This window comes from Synchytrium microbalum, assembly GCF_006535985.1.
Source record: "Synchytrium microbalum strain JEL517 chromosome Unknown SmJEL517_scf0009, whole genome shotgun sequence".
NCBI lineage: Eukaryota > Fungi > Chytridiomycota > Chytridiomycetes > Synchytriales > Synchytriaceae > Synchytrium > Synchytrium microbalum.
In genome coordinates, this window is record NW_022158358.1 from 19,840 (window position 1) to 39,863 (window position 20,024).

The window sequence follows — 20,024 nt, forward strand, 5'->3', positions numbered from 1 at the left end:
GGGAGGCTGAGAGGTTATCCATGCTCCTGGATTCTAGAGGAACGAAACCAACAAGAGTTGGAACAGTTTTTGCGGTAAAAAAGCATAAAATAAACTTTGTGGAAAACAAATGACTGGTCAAGTTACCATGGCTATAGATAGTACAGATGGTAGAGTAAGTGGCATAGGAGGTACAAATGAAGAATTTGGTGTTGGCAGGGCTATTGGGAAGGACGGCACCCAAGCTGAGCCATTCCATGTCATGGTAATTGATATTTGTTCCGTCATTGGAGTTGAGTATGGGCTGTCCTGAGGCAATGATGGTAAATATGGAAATGGTATGGGAGTAGATACTGCGATTGGAGGTTGTTGCTGTTGTAATTGGTGAAGCTGTTGTAGTTGTTGCTGTTGTGGTGGTTGTGATTGCAGATCTCTTCTGATACGGTCATCCTTGTAATCTCTACTGTACCGATCTTGATCACGATCATTGCGATAGACCACACCTCGATCAATAGTACGATGACCTATGTCACGGTCGTTGGTACGATCCACGCCACGATCAATGCGCGAATCAACTCCACGATCAATACGTGGTTCAACTCCACGATCAATACGTGGATCAACTCCACGATCAATGATACGAGGTTCTACTCCGCGGTCAACGCGACGACCTACGCCGTGATCAATACGACGACTTATATCACGGCCTCTACGGTCGTATCCGTCAGGACTTCTTGCTCGTTTGGTACCACTGACAATGTTGTCCTGTGGGGTGTCTCGAGTATCACGATAGTTACGGTCGTCACGACTGCGATCCACCTTGTCATATTCTGATAATGAATAGTTTGTGTATGAGTCTTCCGATTGTAGTAAACAACCAATGTCGTCCATTTTTTTTACCTCGATGATATTCAAGCGTTCTCAATCGTGCATACTCTCGTTCTCGCTCTTTGCTGTCTCTGTCTCTGTCCAGATCCCTGCTGCTGCGTGGACTAGGTCGTTGAGTATTACTTCGTGGACTATCATCCCGTCTGTCATCAAGACGTCGTTTTGGTAATAGGTCTCGAACCTCATAGGTGTCTGGATAGGACGATTTTGAATACTCTGAGCGGTATGAAGATTGGTCTATGTCTGATTCACGACGTCGAGAATATCCGCCAGCGGCCCCTGAGCGGTATTCGTCGTCGTAAGTACTGTACGCCTCGTACGTCCCAGACGTTTGATGTACAGGAGAATCCCATGAAGACATCTGATCTATCTTGCTGCCACTGTATGTAGAGATGTAAATGTTATATGTCAGATGCCGCAGAAATGATTTCCAGGATGTCGACTTGTTTAACAAGACCGCAATTCGCAGTGTGTGTGAATGCAATCTTTCCACAGAAGAAACCCAACGACACATCCAATATTCAATCCTAGTGCAGGTGTCGAGGGCTTTACCTGATGTGTATCTGCAGAGAAGCAGCCTCTTGAGGACTCCCTTCGCTCTCAAAACGTGTTGTCCTCCAACACTTTTGCAAAGGGAAGAGGAAAACTAGGCGGATCACGAGAAGCAAGACTAAGGAGCTGGCTCATTTTGGACCTCATTTTGGAACTCATTTTGGAATTTCTGTTGGAACTTTTGAAGTTATCTGTTATGTGAGTTAATTTACGCGTACTGAAGTGCCAGAGAGTACAACTACAACACCACACCATCAAGAAAACAGTTGTAATAACACCAATTTCGTTTTTACCAGGCTCGCTTTTCTGGTTCCAAGTACTCAAGGCCCAATATATCAAAGATTTCCTTTTCACTGTTGACTTGAATCTTTGGGCCGAGTTTTTCACCTTCAAGCTTCTTGTAAAGACCATATTCGTTCTGTCAACAAACAAGATACGCGTCAGACACACCCCACCACTGGTCAAATATGATCTCTAGGCATTTTCTTACCAAGGTATAACCTCTTGTAAGAGCCTCGCTACGAACATGGCGATTGTATTGCTCAGATCCAGTAAAATATTGAAGACCGAAGTAGTATTCATCATAAGGAATCAGTCGCAAGTCAATACGGCGATGAGTGCGAGCCGTTCCGTCCTCAGCAGCAGGCAGAATGCAAACCCCGTTGTACTTGCTATCGCCAGAAGCCAGATCATCAGTGATGAAGCCTGAGGCTTTCAATGAATCAATGATGGGTTGAAGATATGCGGTTGCTGCCTTCTTTCCCTTCTTGTCAGTAGATGAGAGAAGCTATCGGAAAAATGAGCATTCTTGGTTCTTCTATTCAAACAAGTCATGTTACAAACCTTGTTATGAGTGACCAAGAAATCAACATCACCACAATCAGCAGCTCCACGGCGACTGTTGTGATTGTTAGTCCAATAACCACGTTAATTAAAGTGAATTCTTCAATTATACTCACTAACTGCCACAAATTGTAAGTTCGTAGTCATGATCAATCTTGGCAGCTACATCTTTAACCAATCGTTCCCAGACTTCAACTTCTCCTCGTGGAATGCGCTTCTCAAATTCATAAACGTATTTTAAGCCAACTTGTTGATGATGATTCAATTGGTCCTTGACTTTCTGCAAGTCTTTGATACTCTCGATCCCAGCTTCGACGAACTTTTTGGCTGCAACAGACCTGATAATGAACGTTGTGAGCTGAGACAGCAACATGCATTTCAACTGAGAAAATAGAAATGTACCCGATTCCAGACACACGCTCAAGTTCTTTAATAGCATTCAGATGAGGATCCTTCCTGTCACGTTCGAGACGTTGAAGCTTTCCAGTTGCAAGTATTTCGTCAATCTATAAGTAGTCCCGTAGTCAAAAAAGTATATTAGCGAGTTCACAAAGATTACGTTTCCTACCTTGTTGCTAATCTTGGGTCCAACACCTTCAAGTTTTGAGGCTTCCTTGCCAGAGTTCAAGACTTGGCCATAAGCAGCAATATTTCGGCTTGCTTTGGTGTATGCAATCTTCTTGTAGGGGTCGCCTCCAGCAGCCTCGTTTTTGGCAAGCTCTAATGGAAACAACGACTGAACGTCAATGCGTCTTCTGGGGGTGACAATACAAAATTCCAGATTTGATCAACAGTGACATATCGTTTTATGATACGGGAAAATCATGGGAAACACTGAATCTGAAGCACTACCTGACGCCTGAATACGTCAGTCACTTTTGACACTTCGTTGATGTTGACATTGCAACACACTGAAGCTGAATGAAAAGCAAAAGTGACAACCAGAAACTCACCATCAAGTGCATCAGTAATGTTTTTATTCAAATTCGGACCACCTTTCGTAGGAGTAATCTTTGCTGAGGCTTTCTTTGGTTTTTTGGGTGTTTCCGAGGATCCAGTGCCTGCATCTTTACGTTTAGGTGGCATGGTCGTAGCAGTATAAGCAGCTGGAGCTCTTGATAGTCTTGTTCCTGTAGTACTCAAGTTTAGTCTCAATGAAACCCACACGTTTGCGCTTTGTTGAACATGAGGAAGTTGACACAGATTTTAAAATTCAAACGATTATACTCTAGCGAGTCGTTTACCAATTCTTTTCGTATTCTAGCTGAAGAGTCTCTCGTGTCATGGCTGGACGACAGCTCGAAACAACCAAAGTTTGCAATCGATTTCGCGCTGTGTAGACAGTGTGTTAATTAAACTTTTACTTTCAAACGTAGAATCGACTACCTGATTGTAGATGTACGTGAACCAGCAGATTATACAACAGCTCATATAAAAACTGCCATCAACATTCCATCAACCGTGATGTTGGGAAACAATGCACCATCATTCTTTGGATCACTATTGGCTCAACAACTGCTCCATCCTATAAATAATGAATTCAGAATACCGAAGAATCTAGTGTTTCACTGCCAGTTGAGTTTGATACGTGGGCCCAATTCTGCAGCTAGACTCATTCAATTGCTGGACGAAGAGAAGAGGAGGAGACAACGAACTGCACCAGATTCCGTCAAAGAACTAGAGCCTACTGATATATATGTGCTCGATGGTGGCTTTAAAGGCTGGAGTAAGGCATTTGCAGGGATTAGGCCAGAACTTATTGAAGGAATTGGTAAAAAGTAGCAGCTATGTACTTTTGGACGACGAGCCCATCAAATGCTATTAGTTTAAGTTTTTGATTTGTTTATGAAGGTGTGCTACAATTTCTAATAATATATATACTGTAAACTAACTACTGTGACCTCTTTACTTAAAGACAGTTCCTGTAAGCCATAACTTCAAGGCCCAAGTAAGCCCACCATGAGACAACACCCAGCCACTAAAGAAGAACATTATATTAGTCAAGGTGTGCTTCTAAACGTATCTAGTATCTGCAAACAAACGTACCAAACCGGCAACCATAGCACAGAGAGTACTGAAACTAACATTCAACGATGCCAAACCATCGTAACAAGATAACCATCCCCTAGCTTTGGAAGATGCACAAGCTGTTGATAGACCACCAGTTGCATCAATGGCTCCAGCCAAGAAGAAGACTAGACAATGAGGTTATTAGACTCAAGGACGGTACTGAATAGCATTCAAACGATAAAAAATTACTTGACATAACGGCAGCTATGACCGCGAATGCGAAAATCACATTACGGTTTCGTCCACCACGGCCTTGAGTTGTGCTGAAAAAGTAATAATTGGCCCCGATTAAGATCAATGAGGAGATGGACCCCAGGATTCCACAAGCCAGAACAAAGTCACAGTTGGTAGTGGGAGGGATGACTTGGTTAGCTCCCCATAGCAAACAAATGTGATAGAGTGTTCCAGATGTCAGATCTTGCCAATAATAATAGGCCTGTGATGATGTGGACGCAGCAACCAATAACGACCATAGCTAATCGCAAATACAGAGTTGTAAGCATCTCTGCAGTTCAATATCAATTCGACATGACAATTTCTGCCTCAGAATTGATGCCGTGATGCCATCTTGACATGTAATGGAATAAGATCATCTCAAACGAAATGTGCATTGAAACTTACAGAGCAGAAAAACAAGAATGTGTAGAAGACTTTGGAGCTCAGATATGTTGGCTGCTTGGCCCTGGCTATTGTGTCCATGTCTTGATACGGCGATCGATATAAAACGAGGGTAAAATTCCTGTTGACAGTCTTGATGAGGAGGACTTGACTTTGTTGAACTTGCAATGTTGATATTGGTATTGCTCTTGCCTTCTAAAAGAAAGGCTTATATTGACGACACAAGGAAGTGTTTCTTTCCTTTCCTCTCACCAATCAACTTGGTTGTAAGCGAAAAAGTGAAGTCAAGGTAGCCGAAAGGAACGCCAATTGGTCACAAGCTGCTTAATCTGGTTGAATACATTCAGGGACTTCGCTTGGCATATAACTTCGCCGCGTTCATTCTGTCTTCTATTACCTTCGCGACTTTTTCTAATACTATTGTTGCAGGTCTATTCTAATACTCTATACACACGGCTTTCTACTTTTCTAATTTAAAATAATGAAAATACATTGTCAGGAAACCTTTCGTTTATCTCGCACTTGACACCAGCAGCGCTCAAAATATAGCGACGCCAGAATCCTCCAACCCCACCAGCAACACCATCATCGCGACCAACTTCTAGTAATTGAAACTCGGGAAGAATGTTCAAGTACCTATTCAATAGAAAGAATCCCATGTCAAGTTGTGGTTCCAGCATGTAAAACAAGAAGTGTCCTTCAAACAAACCTAAACAATTGACCAATTCCAACACCATCTTCTTCCACGAGCTTCAGATATGCAGGATCATAGATAGAGACAGTGCTGGTTGCTCGACAGCATGTGTACTTGTTGACTTTGATATCTACTGAGCGATTAAACATGATGCAGTTCTCAGTTGATCCAGCAATTTTTTCGTTGAATAGTATATCGACAGTGACTGGTGCGTTGTAGTATGCACTAGAACGAGAACGAGGGTATTAGCATCGCTGATGGTGGGGACTCTGAGCTGATTGCAATGTCGATGGTGGTCGACTTGATGTGTAGCAAAAGGGAACAGCGATTCAAGCAGCAATAGCAGATAACAATCCAACTCACCTCAAGATCCTTTGAACATTACCATTGGCAGTGAGTAAGATCCTTTGCATTGGTGTAAACTCATCCGACAAACTCACAAAGGTTTCCCTTGAGCTCATCACGTCCCCAAGGTGGGCTGGAATGGATTTAGATATCATTTGCAACACCGATTCCTTGTCTGCAGCCTCTTTATCGTCCATTTTTGACTGTCGTGAGAAGAGCTTTGCGGCAAAAATCCGACAACTTTCCTAATTCTAAAGTTTTGCAAGAATGAGGAGATTGAACTGCCACGAGGGTCGCATTCACGTGTTGCTTGCGTTGTAAGCTACAACTAAAAAGCTACGGTAATGAATGATTTCATGCCATGTATTTATTTACGTGATTTAAATGGTATCATGGTGCCTTTTTGAACTTGTATGCTTCAAGGACAACCGATGATGATTACTTTATTTACGCGAGGCTGGTCTGATTGCCAGCAAGTCAGAGAAATCCAATCCTTGGTTTGTTGGCTAACAACGCAAAACGTTAGAAACGACATCGATTGCGATGAAGGACAATCTTCGGATCTCTACCTGAACGTGCTCAGCCATTTTCTCCTTGAATGCATCAAAATCGACCAATGTAGCTAAAAAGTCGAACACGTCTCCTTCGAGTTGTGGGTGAGACCTGATTTGAGTTAATAGGCTAGCATTCTAGTTGCAACTCCATGTGCCCCTGCTGCAGTGTTGACTCACTTGAGAGATAATAGAAACTCTTCCATATCAAACCATGATAAGGTAGCAGTGACTTGTGGTGTCAAGAAGTCACTGACTTGCTCCTTCTATAAATTGTTCGGTGTCAGTTTGACTTGATCCACATATTTGATAATAAGCGATACTAACCCATATAGCAAATGCATCACTTTGAGCAGTCGTTCGTTTAGCTCCCTTGAAGGGCGATGCGTAGGATTTGCAAAAAGTTGCATCAAACTTGGCGAACTCATCACCTATACACATATTGAGATCAGACTCGAGCTGATCTGCGACTTCAAACCTAGTATCATCCACGTACTGACTAGAACGTCCTCCAATTCACCAATAATGGCATCAAATCGTTCATCTTCCACAGTCTGTCTGATTTGATGATTGTGTTAGTTCGGGTAGATCCAATATAGAATGGCTGGAATTGTGATATAGGATACCTTCCAGCAATGAAATCTTCTTCGTTCGAACTGCTTGCTCCAGGGCTGCTGGTGATGTCCAAGATGGTCGCGCCTGTTTCATTAAACGGGGCTAATTAAAGGAGCGATCACCAGTTTGTTAATATGTAACAGGTACTACAACGATGCGTACCTGCATTGGCCTTCTTGACCATAGATGGGACCTTCACGGATTCGTTGTTGCTGGGCTGGTTCTTCAACATAGTTGTTTCGTGCTTTTTTGGTGTTAGTAGTGTGTATACAGTTTGGGTGTTTGTGGTGCAAGGGAGCAAAGAACAAGACCTGCTTGTGTACTATTAAGATTGAAGACGGTGATTGTAAAGTGCACGTGAGTTTGCAGAGATCTCTAAACCACTTTAAGTTGTCTCTTTTACTGACTAGTCTGTTTTTCGAAATAGGAATGAACTTGTCAAAACCATTACTACTGCGGCTGATCCGCCCAACACGACAGTTACAATCATCAATACCTTTAATATCATGTTCACGCCCGGAGAGTCTCCAATTTCGATCTCTTCAGACTGCAAATCTGAACATTAAACTCCAGCAACCTTGGAACAGGCTTCACATACCACCACTCAATGTATCGCATTTACAGAAACGCTTTCTTGAGACAGAAAAGCCACGATACCCAACTTCGGTCTCTGATACTGTCGGGGAAATGATGGAACGGGAAAGTAAAGAGTACAACAACAAGACTATAGCTGCTCCAATACTGTTTTCTGCTTTGGTGGTCGTGGTTTCCTTCGTTGTTGCTGCCAGTCTTAGAGAAGAGAAGGTAATTGCTGAATCTGTATAGGCAAAGTATCACGATGAAACAGTATTGTACCTTCAGGGTCACCTTGTTCCAAGCTCTTCTACGTAACTGACATCATCTGCAATAGGAATACCAGCAATCTAAGAAACTATTACAAAGTCTGACCACTAAAATGTCGGACGTTTGGGCCGTATGGACTGGAGGACGACAAACTGTAGATTTAGCTTCGATGGGAGATCCAATAAGTAGAACTGCAGGCGGATGGAAAGTTGGTGGTGTCTTTGATCGTTACGCACCATTTGAACTGAAACGAATGGTGACGGTAGTCCGCACTGAATGGTTGAATTACGGCGCATCGCGCCAACTGGTGTATGAAATAATAGCGCTCAATGCATTGGTCTTTTTAGCGTGGCAGGTAAGGCTACCATGTCGCGTGCGTCCGGTTGATTTTGTATGTGCTCACATGTTTCTTCTTCCTTGAATTTCCTCGAATAGGTCAGGCCGTTGCAGCCCTTCATGATTAGGCATTTTATGCATCATCCTCATTCAGGAAGGCTGCATACTTTAGTGACGTCTGCGTTCTCCCATCAGAATGTCTTTCATTTTGGGTTCAATATGGTAAAGTGTCGCCCTCTCCGACCAGTTGAACCGGGAATCGTCAATTGACTCCATTTTGCATAGATGGCACTCGCTTCATTCGGTCCGGCTGTTGTATATAACGATCTGGGCTCTCGTGAACACTGGCTGGCTTTCTATATATCGGCTGCTGTACTATCAGGCTTAGGGTCTCACCTTTACACAATCCTCGGAGCTCGTGCCGCACTACCTAGTCTTGGAGCATCTGGGGCTATATTCGGTTTATTTGCTGGCACGGCATATCTCAAACCAGAAATGGGAGTCAGAGTCGCCTTCTTGCCGTACAGGTTTGAACTAGGAGATGTGCTTCCAGTACTGGTACTTCTAGACGCTGTTGGACTGGTGCGGGGCTGGGCATTCTTTGATCATGCGGCGCATCTCTCCGGTGCAGCCTTCGGATTCTGGTATTTCTCGAGTGGGAAGAAGCATTGGGATGAACTCATGGATGAACTTCGTTATAGACGCGAAAGAAGATTGAAAAATGACCTCTGATCATGCAAGATCCGATCTTTTAAACTGTAACTGTAGACACGCCTCTGTAAAATAAAACAACACGTCATAAGATCTAAGTTGCGTCGAAAGAGTTTGCTCTGTTTCTTCAAAAACACCAGAGTTTTGGACAAGCTGGAGAAGCTACTGAAGCAATAGAATGAAGGCACGCCAAGCTTGCCAATGTAGTAAATCCGTTCTCGAACTGACTGCTAAAGCCCGTCCCTTTTCGCAATCACAGAGTCGACACTTTTTGGTCGATTCGTTGCTCCACAGGAGCAAACTGAATGAACATTCAGAACGTGTCTTACTAGGGTGACGCTCATTGAAAATCTTGAAGATTTGATCCACTCACTGACAACTTCGCAACATTAGGTATTCAGCACGCCAACTATACTCGATCGTCTCAGATGTATCTTCGTATCGCCATTTCGTGCCGTGGTGTGTCTCATCACGGGTAATATCGTCTCGAGAAGTCGCATATCAGCCAGTATCGCCAATACCTGGTGTAGTAGGCCGTCGTGAAACAACCGCAGCAGGAGGATGGAAAAAGAATCTGTTACGAGCTGAAGTTGGTGTTGGATTTGATGCATTTAATGAGACTTATATAAGTGATGTTACGTGTTTACCGTATTGGAAGGTTGAGGTAAATCACTATTTGATTCTCTTTGAACGTTTTTGGGTGCTTACACAAACCACGAATAGGCAGTGTCATCAGACTCAACGCTATTCAAAACACTGAACACGACATGGAGATTCACATCTGCTACACCATATACATCGCCGTCCACACTACCATTACCTTCTAATAGCAAGGCATTTGCACCACTTCCCCGTGATAATACTCCACACGACTATCCAGCATGTTGGGTAGATTTTTATATCGCATTTGAATTCACATCGCCGTTATACGCAACTATAGCCATGGCCTTTTTTGATGATGCTTGTAAGAAGATGGTTAAGGCCTTTGAGAAGAGGGCTGAGGAAAAGTATGGAGAAGCTTCAAAGCTGGCTAGATAGATTAATTTGCCTCGTATCTGTGTCCCTCTAGCTACAAATTGTTGTGTGAATAGAGGACTTGTCTGTAAATTAAACACACTAAAATTTATACAATAGATGAGGTCTGTTACTATAACTAAATAATAGAAGAATATTAATCAATTACGACGACTGAGTTTGATGGGCACCCCTATAACCATTAGATTCAAAAGTTCTTGGGAGTCTGATTTATTAACAGGTGCCGTACGATCGTCTTCAACCTCGTCATCATATTCGTAGTTTGGTGTAGACTTGACCGGCAAGTGCATCATAGAACCAGATATCATATCGAGTGGATTGGCAAAGTATTTGCTCTCCAGTCCCTGAAGAAGATATAAGTGAAAAAAACCATTGCAAGTGGTGTATTGTCGGAACATACCTCTTTAGCTGACATGCGTTGTTGTCCTGAATACTTGATAAAGCCTTCAAGCAATTCAATAGCATCATGAGAAGCTTGAAGAACTAGCGTTTCCATCTTCACTTCTTCTACTGTAGTGAATTCGAGTTTCCCATGATCTGGAAGAGTTGCAAGTTCCTGTAAAGATTAATTCAATGTTAGTGAACAAAAAACTTGTATTGGAAACGATACAATATGCTTGCAGGCCATGTAGTAGAATTCGGTGTCCCCAGTGCAGAATGAACTAGCATCAATTGTTCTATATCCGATCTACCAGGAAACAATGGAGTTCCTCGAATCATTTCGGCCATAATACAACCTGCAGCCCACATGTCTACTCCAAAATCATAATGACGAGCTCCGTATAAGAGTTCTGGGGCTCGATACCACCTATGTTGTTGCGACTTGATTAAACTGCTTGTTGCGGTGAATCCAGAGCGTGTCTTCATACTCATGCCTTGAGGCAACTTGATTGGAGTATGGCCGTGGCTCATCAGCATCATCAGGATGCTTTGTAACAGGATGAACCTGTCTAGCTAATCCGAAATCACCAATACGAATAGAACCATCACCAGCAATCAACAGATTGGATGGTTTGATATCGCGATGCATCCAACCCAGAGAATGAATATAATCAAGACCCTCCAACATCATGTGCGTGTATGACTTGACGTGGTCTGGCGGCAATGGGCCATGTGCAGTGATGATGTCTGACAAGTCACCAAGACAGCATTCAAACACCATTGTTGACCAATAAGGGATTGTGAAGTGCGATAGGAGGTCGACGACCTGCAGTCAAACAAACGGCGGTTTGAGCGAGATCCAACTGCCAATAGAGTATATGCAGTCCTTACATGTCGTGATCTACATGCTTGTAAGGCAGCTACCTCTCTAGACACAGTTTCAGGGGTTTGATCGTCTTTTAATGGCACCTTTTTAATAGCTACTTTTTGTTTCGTTATCGTATGAGTAGCACTCAACACCACTCCTACATCATATAAATATAGTAAATCGAAATAGAAACACGGATTCATTAAGCTCAAATCCACAAAACTAACAGAACTTGCCATGAGCCCCTTCACCAATTGTACCGTTGACCTGGTATAGATTGAGCTGCGAGGAAGATAGATCTACACCGATGTCTGAGAAGAGAGACCGTGCTGTATCTGGTCTTGCATCCATACTTGATTAAAAAGCCAAATTCTCTCACATTTGTTAGCTAGCTGTTGCTTTTGGGACGAAGGCATCAAACACGACCGTTTGAAGACATTTAACATCAATATATTATCTCTCTGACGCGTAATTTTCATTATAGCACGTTTAGCAGTACAGAAAACATGGTTTGCTTCCCAAGTAAGATTCACATTTTCTTTCGCACTGCATATCATACAGATTCTGTGGCTAGTTTCTACGAAGGATGAGATGCGATTACGCTGCTTCAATTCAACTTGCAATCATACATTGATACTATCTAGGACTCTCGAGTTCAAACTATCCTTAAAAGTGAAGAACGTCGCTTGGAGCTCGACGGAAGTAACTGAAACAGGTCAAGATGTACCATCCGCGTCCGTAGATCCATTACAAAGGTACTTTTTTGATGTTTGCTATCGTCTTTCTCCCTCTTGGACGCTCTATTGATGTGAAAAGCTCTGACATTGACAATGCGTTTAGCAAAATGACGCCAACCACTATTCATCACCACCATACACGTCGAAAGCTGGCTCGTACATCACCTCATATATCATCGCCACGAGAATCGACCAATGTGGTCCTCATTGCTGCAACCAGTCCAGAGATATGGTTTAGAAAACCTGTGAATGACGACAGAGACCAAGCATCAGACGATGCGGCATATAGGGAAGCAACGATAGAAGTAGTTCAGTCGCTTATCAACGCAGCTCCGAGAGGAACAGCTCGTGATCGAGCCAGAGTTCTCCTTCAGAGATTGGAAAAAGCAACCGATGGGCTAAAGCGACCTGAGAAACGGGTACGAAGACAGCGGGCTCGTGGTTTATCGGATCCTGCGAGTAGCAGTAGCATAGAACCTGTCAATGTAGAACAATTGGAGAAGGATCGACCAGCTGAAGGTCATTGGACGGAACAGGTTCATGTAAATCATCTGCAATTGTCGTGGATACGAGAGCATGCTAGACGTGCTGTGAATATCGCAGAGTCGATAGCACTGACAGAGAATGTGACGACCAAGTTTGTGGCTGAGCTGCTAGAAAAGCCAACCCGTAAACCTCGTCAAGCTGAGCTTGCCTGTGTCAAGAACCCCCATCGCAAGTCGAGAGTGTCTTCGGCTATTCTAATTAAAGCAGCTGATGCGCCTGGCTCAGAGCAAACTTTAAGGCTTGAACCAACGGAAGTTGGTGTCACTTCGCCGATACTGAATACAGCTGTAAACACCCACTCAATACAGGTCGGCTCCTTGAACATAGGTGGTGGAGAACACAGGATTGCTTATGCATATATAAAATCAGACGAAAAGGACGACATCTGGACTGTATACCTCCAACTTCGTAACGACCCATCAGCAGAAAGAATTCTGCCCTTCACGACGTTTGAATCCCTATTATTATCTGCATATAGTCATGCTCTCTGTATACCATCACCAGAACTAGCATATGAGCGTACGATTATGGTCATCCAGGACTGTCATCGTTATGGAATACGCCTCTCTCCCAAAGATTGGGGTCTCTTTATAGAATCGTTACAGGGTTGGAATCGTTTACATACTGTATTTGACCTGATTCCTACCTGGGGTAGAGCATTCACGCTGGAAGGGTTACGAGTCTTGCTACAGATCTGTGGCAAGCTTCGAGACGAGTATGCTGCGGTATCGTGTCTCGACATTGTGATGAAAAGAGTGCAAATTGATAAAGAAGATGTAAACGTCGGTGATCTGGCACAGATGCTGAAAGTTTGCCAGGTCTTTGGACTTGTAGAACGTGCTATAACGATATGGGATGTGCTCGTCACACCTAGAATTCATAATCTATATGGGCCGAGTGTCTTGCTAGTAGAGTACTTTAAGTGCTTGTGTCAGTATAGAAACGAGAATGTAGAGGCTGAGACTGACCCACGTAAACATTCAGATCTGCCACGTCAACATCTGAAGTTGCCACAGATTGATATTCTCGAGGTTGCTAGACGAGCCTTGAGTTCTTTGCCATCAGACGTTACAGAGGGTCGGAAAGTGTATTGGCAGTACCTTCGTGTATTGTTGTTAACGAACGAATGGACTACCGCTGCTCAAGCTATCCAGGGTAATATTCCAGACGACCTTCGACCTGTAACTCGATCCATATATATTCTACTTGCTACAATACTTTCTCGTGGGGTCTATGGCACTCGCGTACCACCATCACACTTACCACCCAGCACCAGAGCCGACCGAAATAACCAAGTATCTATAAATGACGAAGGTAGATATCGAGCTGCCGAGATAGTATCGAGATTAGGTCTGCTACGTCGAGGATTACCAATAGCCAGATACGAAGCTTACGAAGCCATCCAACCAATCCATCTGGAACTATTCAAGATGTATATGAGATGTGGTGAATTTGCCAAAGCCTTTGAATACTTTTACACGAATCGCCAATTGATTGCAAATAACAAAAAATCGGAACTTGTGGGTATAAACGATGCTACAGCACACGAAATAATCCAAATATTTGCCACAAACAAGCAATACATCCGTACTGTAATGGCATACAAGACTGCTGCAGGATACTCGACCATTGAAGAGAATGCGACAACATGGACATGGTATAGACCCGACATATTGACTCGAGCCACTCTAGCTCATGCTATCCGTGAATTATATCGTAGTCCTAGGCTTCGTAATAGACCTTCACTGACTGGTCTCAACCGTAACCATTGGAATCATCAGATTCAGACAGTGCAAAATCGTATTAGTTGGGGGTTGACTGAACGACGGTTTGCCGTGTTGGGACAGCAAAAAGTGAATGATTTGAGTGCTATAATGATAGCACCCTGTTACGTAGATTATATGGATCCACTGTAAATAGGTATATAGGTATATAACAGTCCAGAGTCCAGGCTTGTAAATATTAAATTAACCTCATATTGAAAACACTGAAATCGCGTCTCTGAAAGGTTGAAGGGTTATTACGGACGCGTTATAACGCGTTTTCAAATTGGTATGTCCTGCAACCCTGTTGACGTAGAGAGGCGGCACTCGGGTCGAGACTTAGAGGAAGCTATTCCAACATTCTCTGTTGACGTCGCTGCTTCGTTAAAACATAAAACACATTCGAGCGACAACATGGCCAATGAAGCAAATTCCATGATGGACTTGCTTAATGAGATTCTATATCAGATTTTAGTCCCTCGGGACAAAACAAAGAACCCAAATGGTAAGATCTCGTCTTATGATATGTTTCTTTCACATTGACGTCTGCGCAGCGTTTTTGGCTATCTAAAGCTCAATGAAAACAATGGAGCAGATGCTTGAAATTTCCTCAATCCACTACAATGCATCCACCATTTCATCACTGATGCGTATATCCCTCTTCGTAGTATCTCTGATTGAGCTATACAATCTGACATTAATCAACAAGCGGTTCAATGGGCTCTTGCTTCCAGATATATTTAGAACTGTGGCTGCTAAGAGCAAAAGCCAAATCATTCTCATGAATGCACTCAATGCTATGGCTATGCCGTCCAGCAAAAAATCCATGTATCGTCAATCGGCATTGGGTCGTATCAAAGAGCTGACTGTCGACTTTGACTTAACACACTTGGCAAAATGCACTGCATTGGAGCCTTTGACTGTTGGTCAGCCGTACATAGATATATTGTTGAACATGCCTGCGAACGTGGACTTGAATCGCTTGCAAGTCAACAATTGCTTTTCAATCCATCGTTCAAGACAACCTCATCCCCAGCCTCCCCGTGACGTCATAGTATGCAAGAATGTAGATTTGAGAATCCCATATGTAGAACAGGTGTTACCGAGCTGGATTTATATGCAGAGCTGCCTCCCTGTGAACTCTTCTCGATGCTCTCGGAGTGGAGGCTTGGGTATACCAGGCTCATTGTCAACAGAGTATTGGAAAAGTCAGCTGCATCTCTGGAAACTCTGGATCTATGTGTCTGGACTGTTATGAGTACATCTCAGAATTGGCTGTCTAGGTTGGAGCGGCTGAAGGACCTCTCGCTCAAACTAGTGACATTGGAACCTTTGGTGCTTCGACAAGATTTTGGGGGTATCGCTCGTGATCAAGCAAATGGAAAAAGAAACGCCTGTAACTGAAAACAAAATCTTAATAGTTGGACTTTCGTATTCATTGCACTGGCATGACGCTCGTCACTGCACAGACATTGTCATGAACGCCAGTCCAACCTTGAAGTCCATGGAATTCAGTGATATGCTAGCTCGCCCAGTATTGGCTTTTCTGCATTCCCTGCACTTGAAGTTTTGACTTTGTCATGCCGAGCCATACCTTCTTCTGGCTGTTCCAATTGGCTGAAGTCTCATGGAGGAGGCACTTGAAAAATCTTCATCTCGAAGCAGAGATTGACGATGACTTTGATTTCAGTGCCTTGTCACATTGCACAAGTCTGGAATCCTTCTTTATGTATGATGAATTCTTTGAAGGTAGTAAAATTGTGATCATTATCTGAATATTTCATTGAAAAAAGAAACCATATGTGACCCTTTTGACCAAAACCTTTTTCGCTTTTGTAGAAGGAGCGATTCGTCATGTGGTTATGATTCCAAGCCCCCATTTGATTCGACTGAGGATTGAGTGGGGTGTCTATAGCTATATCTGCTCAGGAACTGGCCGACGAAATCAAGCAGCAAAATTGTCGAGATCTCAGGGTGAAGTTTGAGCCACGAAACGGAGACGTGCCAGTATGTCTTGGATGGGAAGATATCTTAGACGACAATCTCAAAGCGTATGAAAACTTTCGTCGTCTTGTCCAGATTTGTAACTAGCTCGAATTGTTTCCGTAAGGGAAGTAGGTGTTGTCATCGCATTGATCCAGTTATTATTTAGCGTTCAGATTGTGTTTCAATATATACATATAGCTGTGAATTGGTACTTGGCTTAGTGTTTGGAGCTTTGTCCTTTGAGTTTTCGCCGCAGATACTTTCGTTCCCACCGTGGCTTAGCATCTATCGAGTTGAGTGCGTAGTGACGAGTCGAAACGCCCATTGATGCAGTCCGCAAATGTCTTGTTCGATCCAATCTCGCATTTGCAAAGTTCCAAATACCGCCACACGCTCAAACACATTCCTCCAATTGAAACACTGGCAACCATATTGGATCTGCCAGATGAGGACTTGATGCAGGTGAAAGCTTCTCCAGCCAAGACGATGAAGCCAAATCATGAGTCAAGTTGCAGCCCTGTGTTTTTGGCAGTGTTGAAACTTCACAGGTTTCAATCAAGGCTTGACGAACAGGAGCGAAAGAGCAAAGGACTTGTATTATTTTACATATCGTTAATGATGTACAGCAGCTCACTTCTTTGGGGTACGAGGCTTTGTTCCGACTTTTGGACAAAGGTCTTTGGCAGGACACTCTGTACATTTGGGACCAATAGGTCGACATAATGTCTGCCCAAAACCAACCAATAGAGGATTGAGTTGAGCCCAATAGTCAGAAGGCAACCACGATTCTAGTTCCTGAATATACAAAAAAGAGGCGACAGTTTTACTTAAAGCTCTTTTGGAAAGACTCGTAACTCTTACCAGACGCGTGTATTCTGGATCCTTCTCAGCAGTTTTCACCCAGCCCAAGCGATTACTGATACGATGAACATGAGTATCAACTCCAACACCATCATTCTTATTCCATGCGCACTGCATACACAAATAAGCCATCTTTGGCCCGACACCTGGTAATTCCATCAGTTTCTCGACGGTTGGCGGTATGTCGCCGTCATAGTCATCCTGTATTATTTGAGCAGCTTGCTTTATATAAATGGTTTTGCGATTGTGGAATCCCACTTTGCAGATGTATCCGTCCAGTTGTCTGTCGTCCATTGCTAGCACAGTTTCGACCGTTAAACCGCCCGGTTGATGAGATTTTAGGTTGGCCATGGCTGCTGCGGTTGTTTCATCCTTGGTTTGCGACGATAGCATTAATGCGATTAGAGTCTGGAAACGAAAGACCTATGGGCAAAGGTGAGATTGGAGGCTCAGACAATATTCTAGTTTGTGCGATTTCAAGACACATACCTTTTCGGACTGGGTGTCATCACCCAGACGTTCACAGCCCATAGTATCAACTACAGCTGGATTTGCGTCTCTAAATACCTTGATTAAGTCGTAGATTTCCTTCCAGTTCTAGCAAATAGACGAATGGTCGTCAGGTTCAGAACGAGCTGAACGATGATGATGGCTTCGAGCTCTTGAAACAGAATCAGATCAAATACCTTTCCTTACATCAGGAGGATTCCTCTTTACGGGTGTCTTTATAGGAGTTCGTTTCTTTGGGGTTGATGTCTTGGCCTTCTTTGGTGTTGCAGGCATCTCTTGCGAGCTTGGTGTTGCAGGTACCGATAGAGAAGGTACTAAAGCAGCTGGAATTACGTCGACTTCCACCTCGATGTGTCTTCTCTTTCTCGTTGACACCATTTTGTTACGTGCAATAGCGATTCTGTGACTTTTAGGCAAGACTGGAGCTAGTCTAATAAAAGGAAGACGAGAAAGGCGGGACAAATATAAGAATCTTGAATAAGACGCCAGCTGAACTCCTGTAAGTCAGTCTGGTCGTGTTTTGAGCTTTTGCAATTTAAAGTGGAATTTGCATTCGCAGCAGTATTTCACGATCGATCGCTCATTGCTTTGTTATATCTGTACCTGCTTACATTAGCAGATGCTGCTGTTAACAGGTCCTCCCTTTGTGATTAACTTCAAGGACGATGGATCCAGCGAAAACAGATTGAACATCGGATCGACCCACACCATTCTCACCGAGCCAGCAGATTCAGAGACGGTAGACACGTCAGGCTTATCTCATGAAGTAGCGACCTGCTATTCGTGCTGGGCTGGTGCAATTGTCATGGCCAAATTCCTGGAGAAGCACGCAATACTTCAGGCGTCAAAAGCTGCTTCCACAGGATTCATGACGGATCCAACATCGCTATATAACGTATCTGGCTGCCGTGTCTTGGAACTAGGGGCAGGACGTGGGGTCGTTGGTATCAGTGCAGCCATACTTGGAGCGAACGTCACATTGTCGGATGTTGCGCAAGATAGCTTGAACTTATTGAAGGCAGTCGAGCTGAATGGACTTACTCCTGTGTCTGGTCGTCGTCCTGCAAATAGTACAGAAGTGGAAGTTATGACTCTGGACTGGACCAATTTGCCGAGGTATCGTTGGTCAATCTCGAAGTTTCATCGTTGTTGTTAGCTTTAGTTGTCCTTTTTCCCTTTTGTTGACTTTACTTGTGCTTTTCCCTAACAATAGCGAGTCTGCAGAATATGACGTGATACTGGCTAGCGATGTTGTTTGGGTACCATCATTGGTGGTACCTCTCGTATCAGCTTTATCGAAATACTCGAATCCAAACACCAGAATCATTCTGGCGCATCAAACAAGATCCAATATCACCGACAAGCTCTTCTTTGACGAATTAGAAAAATCAAACTTTGAATATAGCATCGTGGATACCTCATATTTAGATCCTGAATGGATTGTGCCCGATATCAACATCTTCACAATCGCTCGAAAAGCTCCCTCAGTAAGCCATACAGAAGAAGGACCAGTCGCCATCACCAGTCTGGCCGTAGAGCTTCTCCTCAACATATTCACATATCTTCGTCCGCAAGAAGTGTTACGTGTTGGTGAAACTTGTCGAGGTTTCCAAAACACAACTTCAGATGATACGTTGTGGCTCCCATGGTGTGAAGCAGAACTGGGCAGTGAATTGACTGCTAATCTGAGAGCTGGAATGCCTATTATATCGTGCTACAAGCAACTTTATACAGCTGTCATCGCTCCATTTGGTTCAAGCTTTGGATTGTATCAGCGCGATTTTCCAAACCATGGCACAAAGGTATTTGTTGAAGCTTTTGTCTGTGTTGCCATTTGACTCAACAGTGTCACGAAAATCGCTTATTAGATATTGAGAGTCGGGCCGCTTGACAAACCAAATACAATTATTGGAGCTTCAGTATCTTGCGAGAATGATTTACCGCGGAATGGTAAGAGGCGCACTTTTATGCAAGAGGTTTTGCATATTCAGCTGCTGAAACCAACTTTTCGTCAACAGAGCAAGACACCGAATTGTCAATTGACCCACGATACAACATGGCCAAACTAGTACCTCGTCTCACATACGAAAAGGAGTTCGAAATCGAGCTGGAATCCACCGCTAATGGATTGATAACATATAAAAGTCAGTGTAGTCGATGTGGGGTAGCTTCAGAAAATTTATTCTGGCTGATAGCATGTTGGGACAACACTCATCTGACAATGCGAGAGCGCTTGTCGTATCCAATAACAGGTGGCGGATTATGGGGTGAAAATGATAGTAAGACTCACGA

At 43.5% G+C, this 20,024-nt stretch overlaps 7 protein-coding genes across 7 annotated transcripts; 3 read left to right on the forward strand and 4 right to left on the reverse strand.

The window, feature by feature from the left end:
- Positions 1–3,447: 3,447 nt before the first annotated feature.
- On the forward strand, positions 3,448–4,044 carry SmJEL517_g02202 (uncharacterized protein; the record flags this gene model as incomplete). The annotated part of the gene is made up of 2 exons (XM_031168130.1): positions 3,448–3,575; positions 3,639–4,044. The coding sequence occupies 2 exons, from the start codon at positions 3,448–3,450 to the stop codon at positions 4,042–4,044; spliced, it is 534 nt and encodes a 177-aa protein (XP_031025881.1).
- A 1,337-nt stretch (positions 4,045–5,381) lies between these two features.
- On the reverse strand, positions 5,382–6,186 carry SmJEL517_g02203 (uncharacterized protein; the record flags this gene model as incomplete). Its single annotated transcript, XM_031168131.1, has 4 exons — positions 5,382–5,418; positions 5,473–5,586; positions 5,660–5,869; positions 6,008–6,186. The coding sequence occupies 4 exons, from the start codon at positions 6,184–6,186 to the stop codon at positions 5,382–5,384; spliced, it is 540 nt and encodes a 179-aa protein (XP_031025880.1).
- Positions 6,187–6,432: 246 nt separating this feature from the next.
- SmJEL517_g02204 (uncharacterized protein) lies at positions 6,433–7,387 on the reverse strand (the record flags this gene model as incomplete). The annotated part of the gene is made up of 7 exons (XM_031168132.1): positions 6,433–6,495; positions 6,559–6,652; positions 6,721–6,806; positions 6,868–6,971; positions 7,037–7,098; positions 7,167–7,257; positions 7,318–7,387. The coding sequence occupies 7 exons, from the start codon at positions 7,385–7,387 to the stop codon at positions 6,433–6,435; spliced, it is 570 nt and encodes a 189-aa protein (XP_031025887.1).
- Positions 7,388–7,584: 197 nt separating this feature from the next.
- On the forward strand, positions 7,585–10,083 carry SmJEL517_g02205 (uncharacterized protein; the record flags this gene model as incomplete). The annotated part of the gene is made up of 6 exons (XM_031168133.1): positions 7,585–7,959; positions 8,066–8,353; positions 8,434–8,556; positions 8,620–8,978; positions 9,439–9,709; positions 9,769–10,083. 6 exons carry the CDS (start codon positions 7,585–7,587, stop codon positions 10,081–10,083), a joined length of 1,731 nt encoding a protein of 576 aa, XP_031025886.1.
- A 137-nt stretch (positions 10,084–10,220) lies between these two features.
- SmJEL517_g02206 (uncharacterized protein) lies at positions 10,221–11,680 on the reverse strand (the record flags this gene model as incomplete). Its single annotated transcript, XM_031168134.1, has 6 exons — positions 10,221–10,424; positions 10,481–10,636; positions 10,744–10,888; positions 10,950–11,287; positions 11,353–11,486; positions 11,581–11,680. 6 exons carry the CDS (start codon positions 11,678–11,680, stop codon positions 10,221–10,223), a joined length of 1,077 nt encoding a protein of 358 aa, XP_031025885.1.
- A 493-nt stretch (positions 11,681–12,173) lies between these two features.
- SmJEL517_g02207 (uncharacterized protein) lies at positions 12,174–14,528 on the forward strand (the record flags this gene model as incomplete). The annotated part of the gene is made up of 1 exon (XM_031168135.1): positions 12,174–14,528. The coding sequence occupies one exon, from the start codon at positions 12,174–12,176 to the stop codon at positions 14,526–14,528; it is 2,355 nt and encodes a 784-aa protein (XP_031025884.1).
- A 2,463-nt stretch (positions 14,529–16,991) lies between these two features.
- Positions 16,992–18,110, reverse strand: SmJEL517_g02208 (uncharacterized protein; the record flags this gene model as incomplete). Its single annotated transcript, XM_031168136.1, has 4 exons — positions 16,992–17,156; positions 17,223–17,645; positions 17,712–17,819; positions 17,919–18,110. 4 exons carry the CDS (start codon positions 18,108–18,110, stop codon positions 16,992–16,994), a joined length of 888 nt encoding a protein of 295 aa, XP_031025879.1.
- Positions 18,111–20,024: the final 1,914 nt, after the last annotated feature.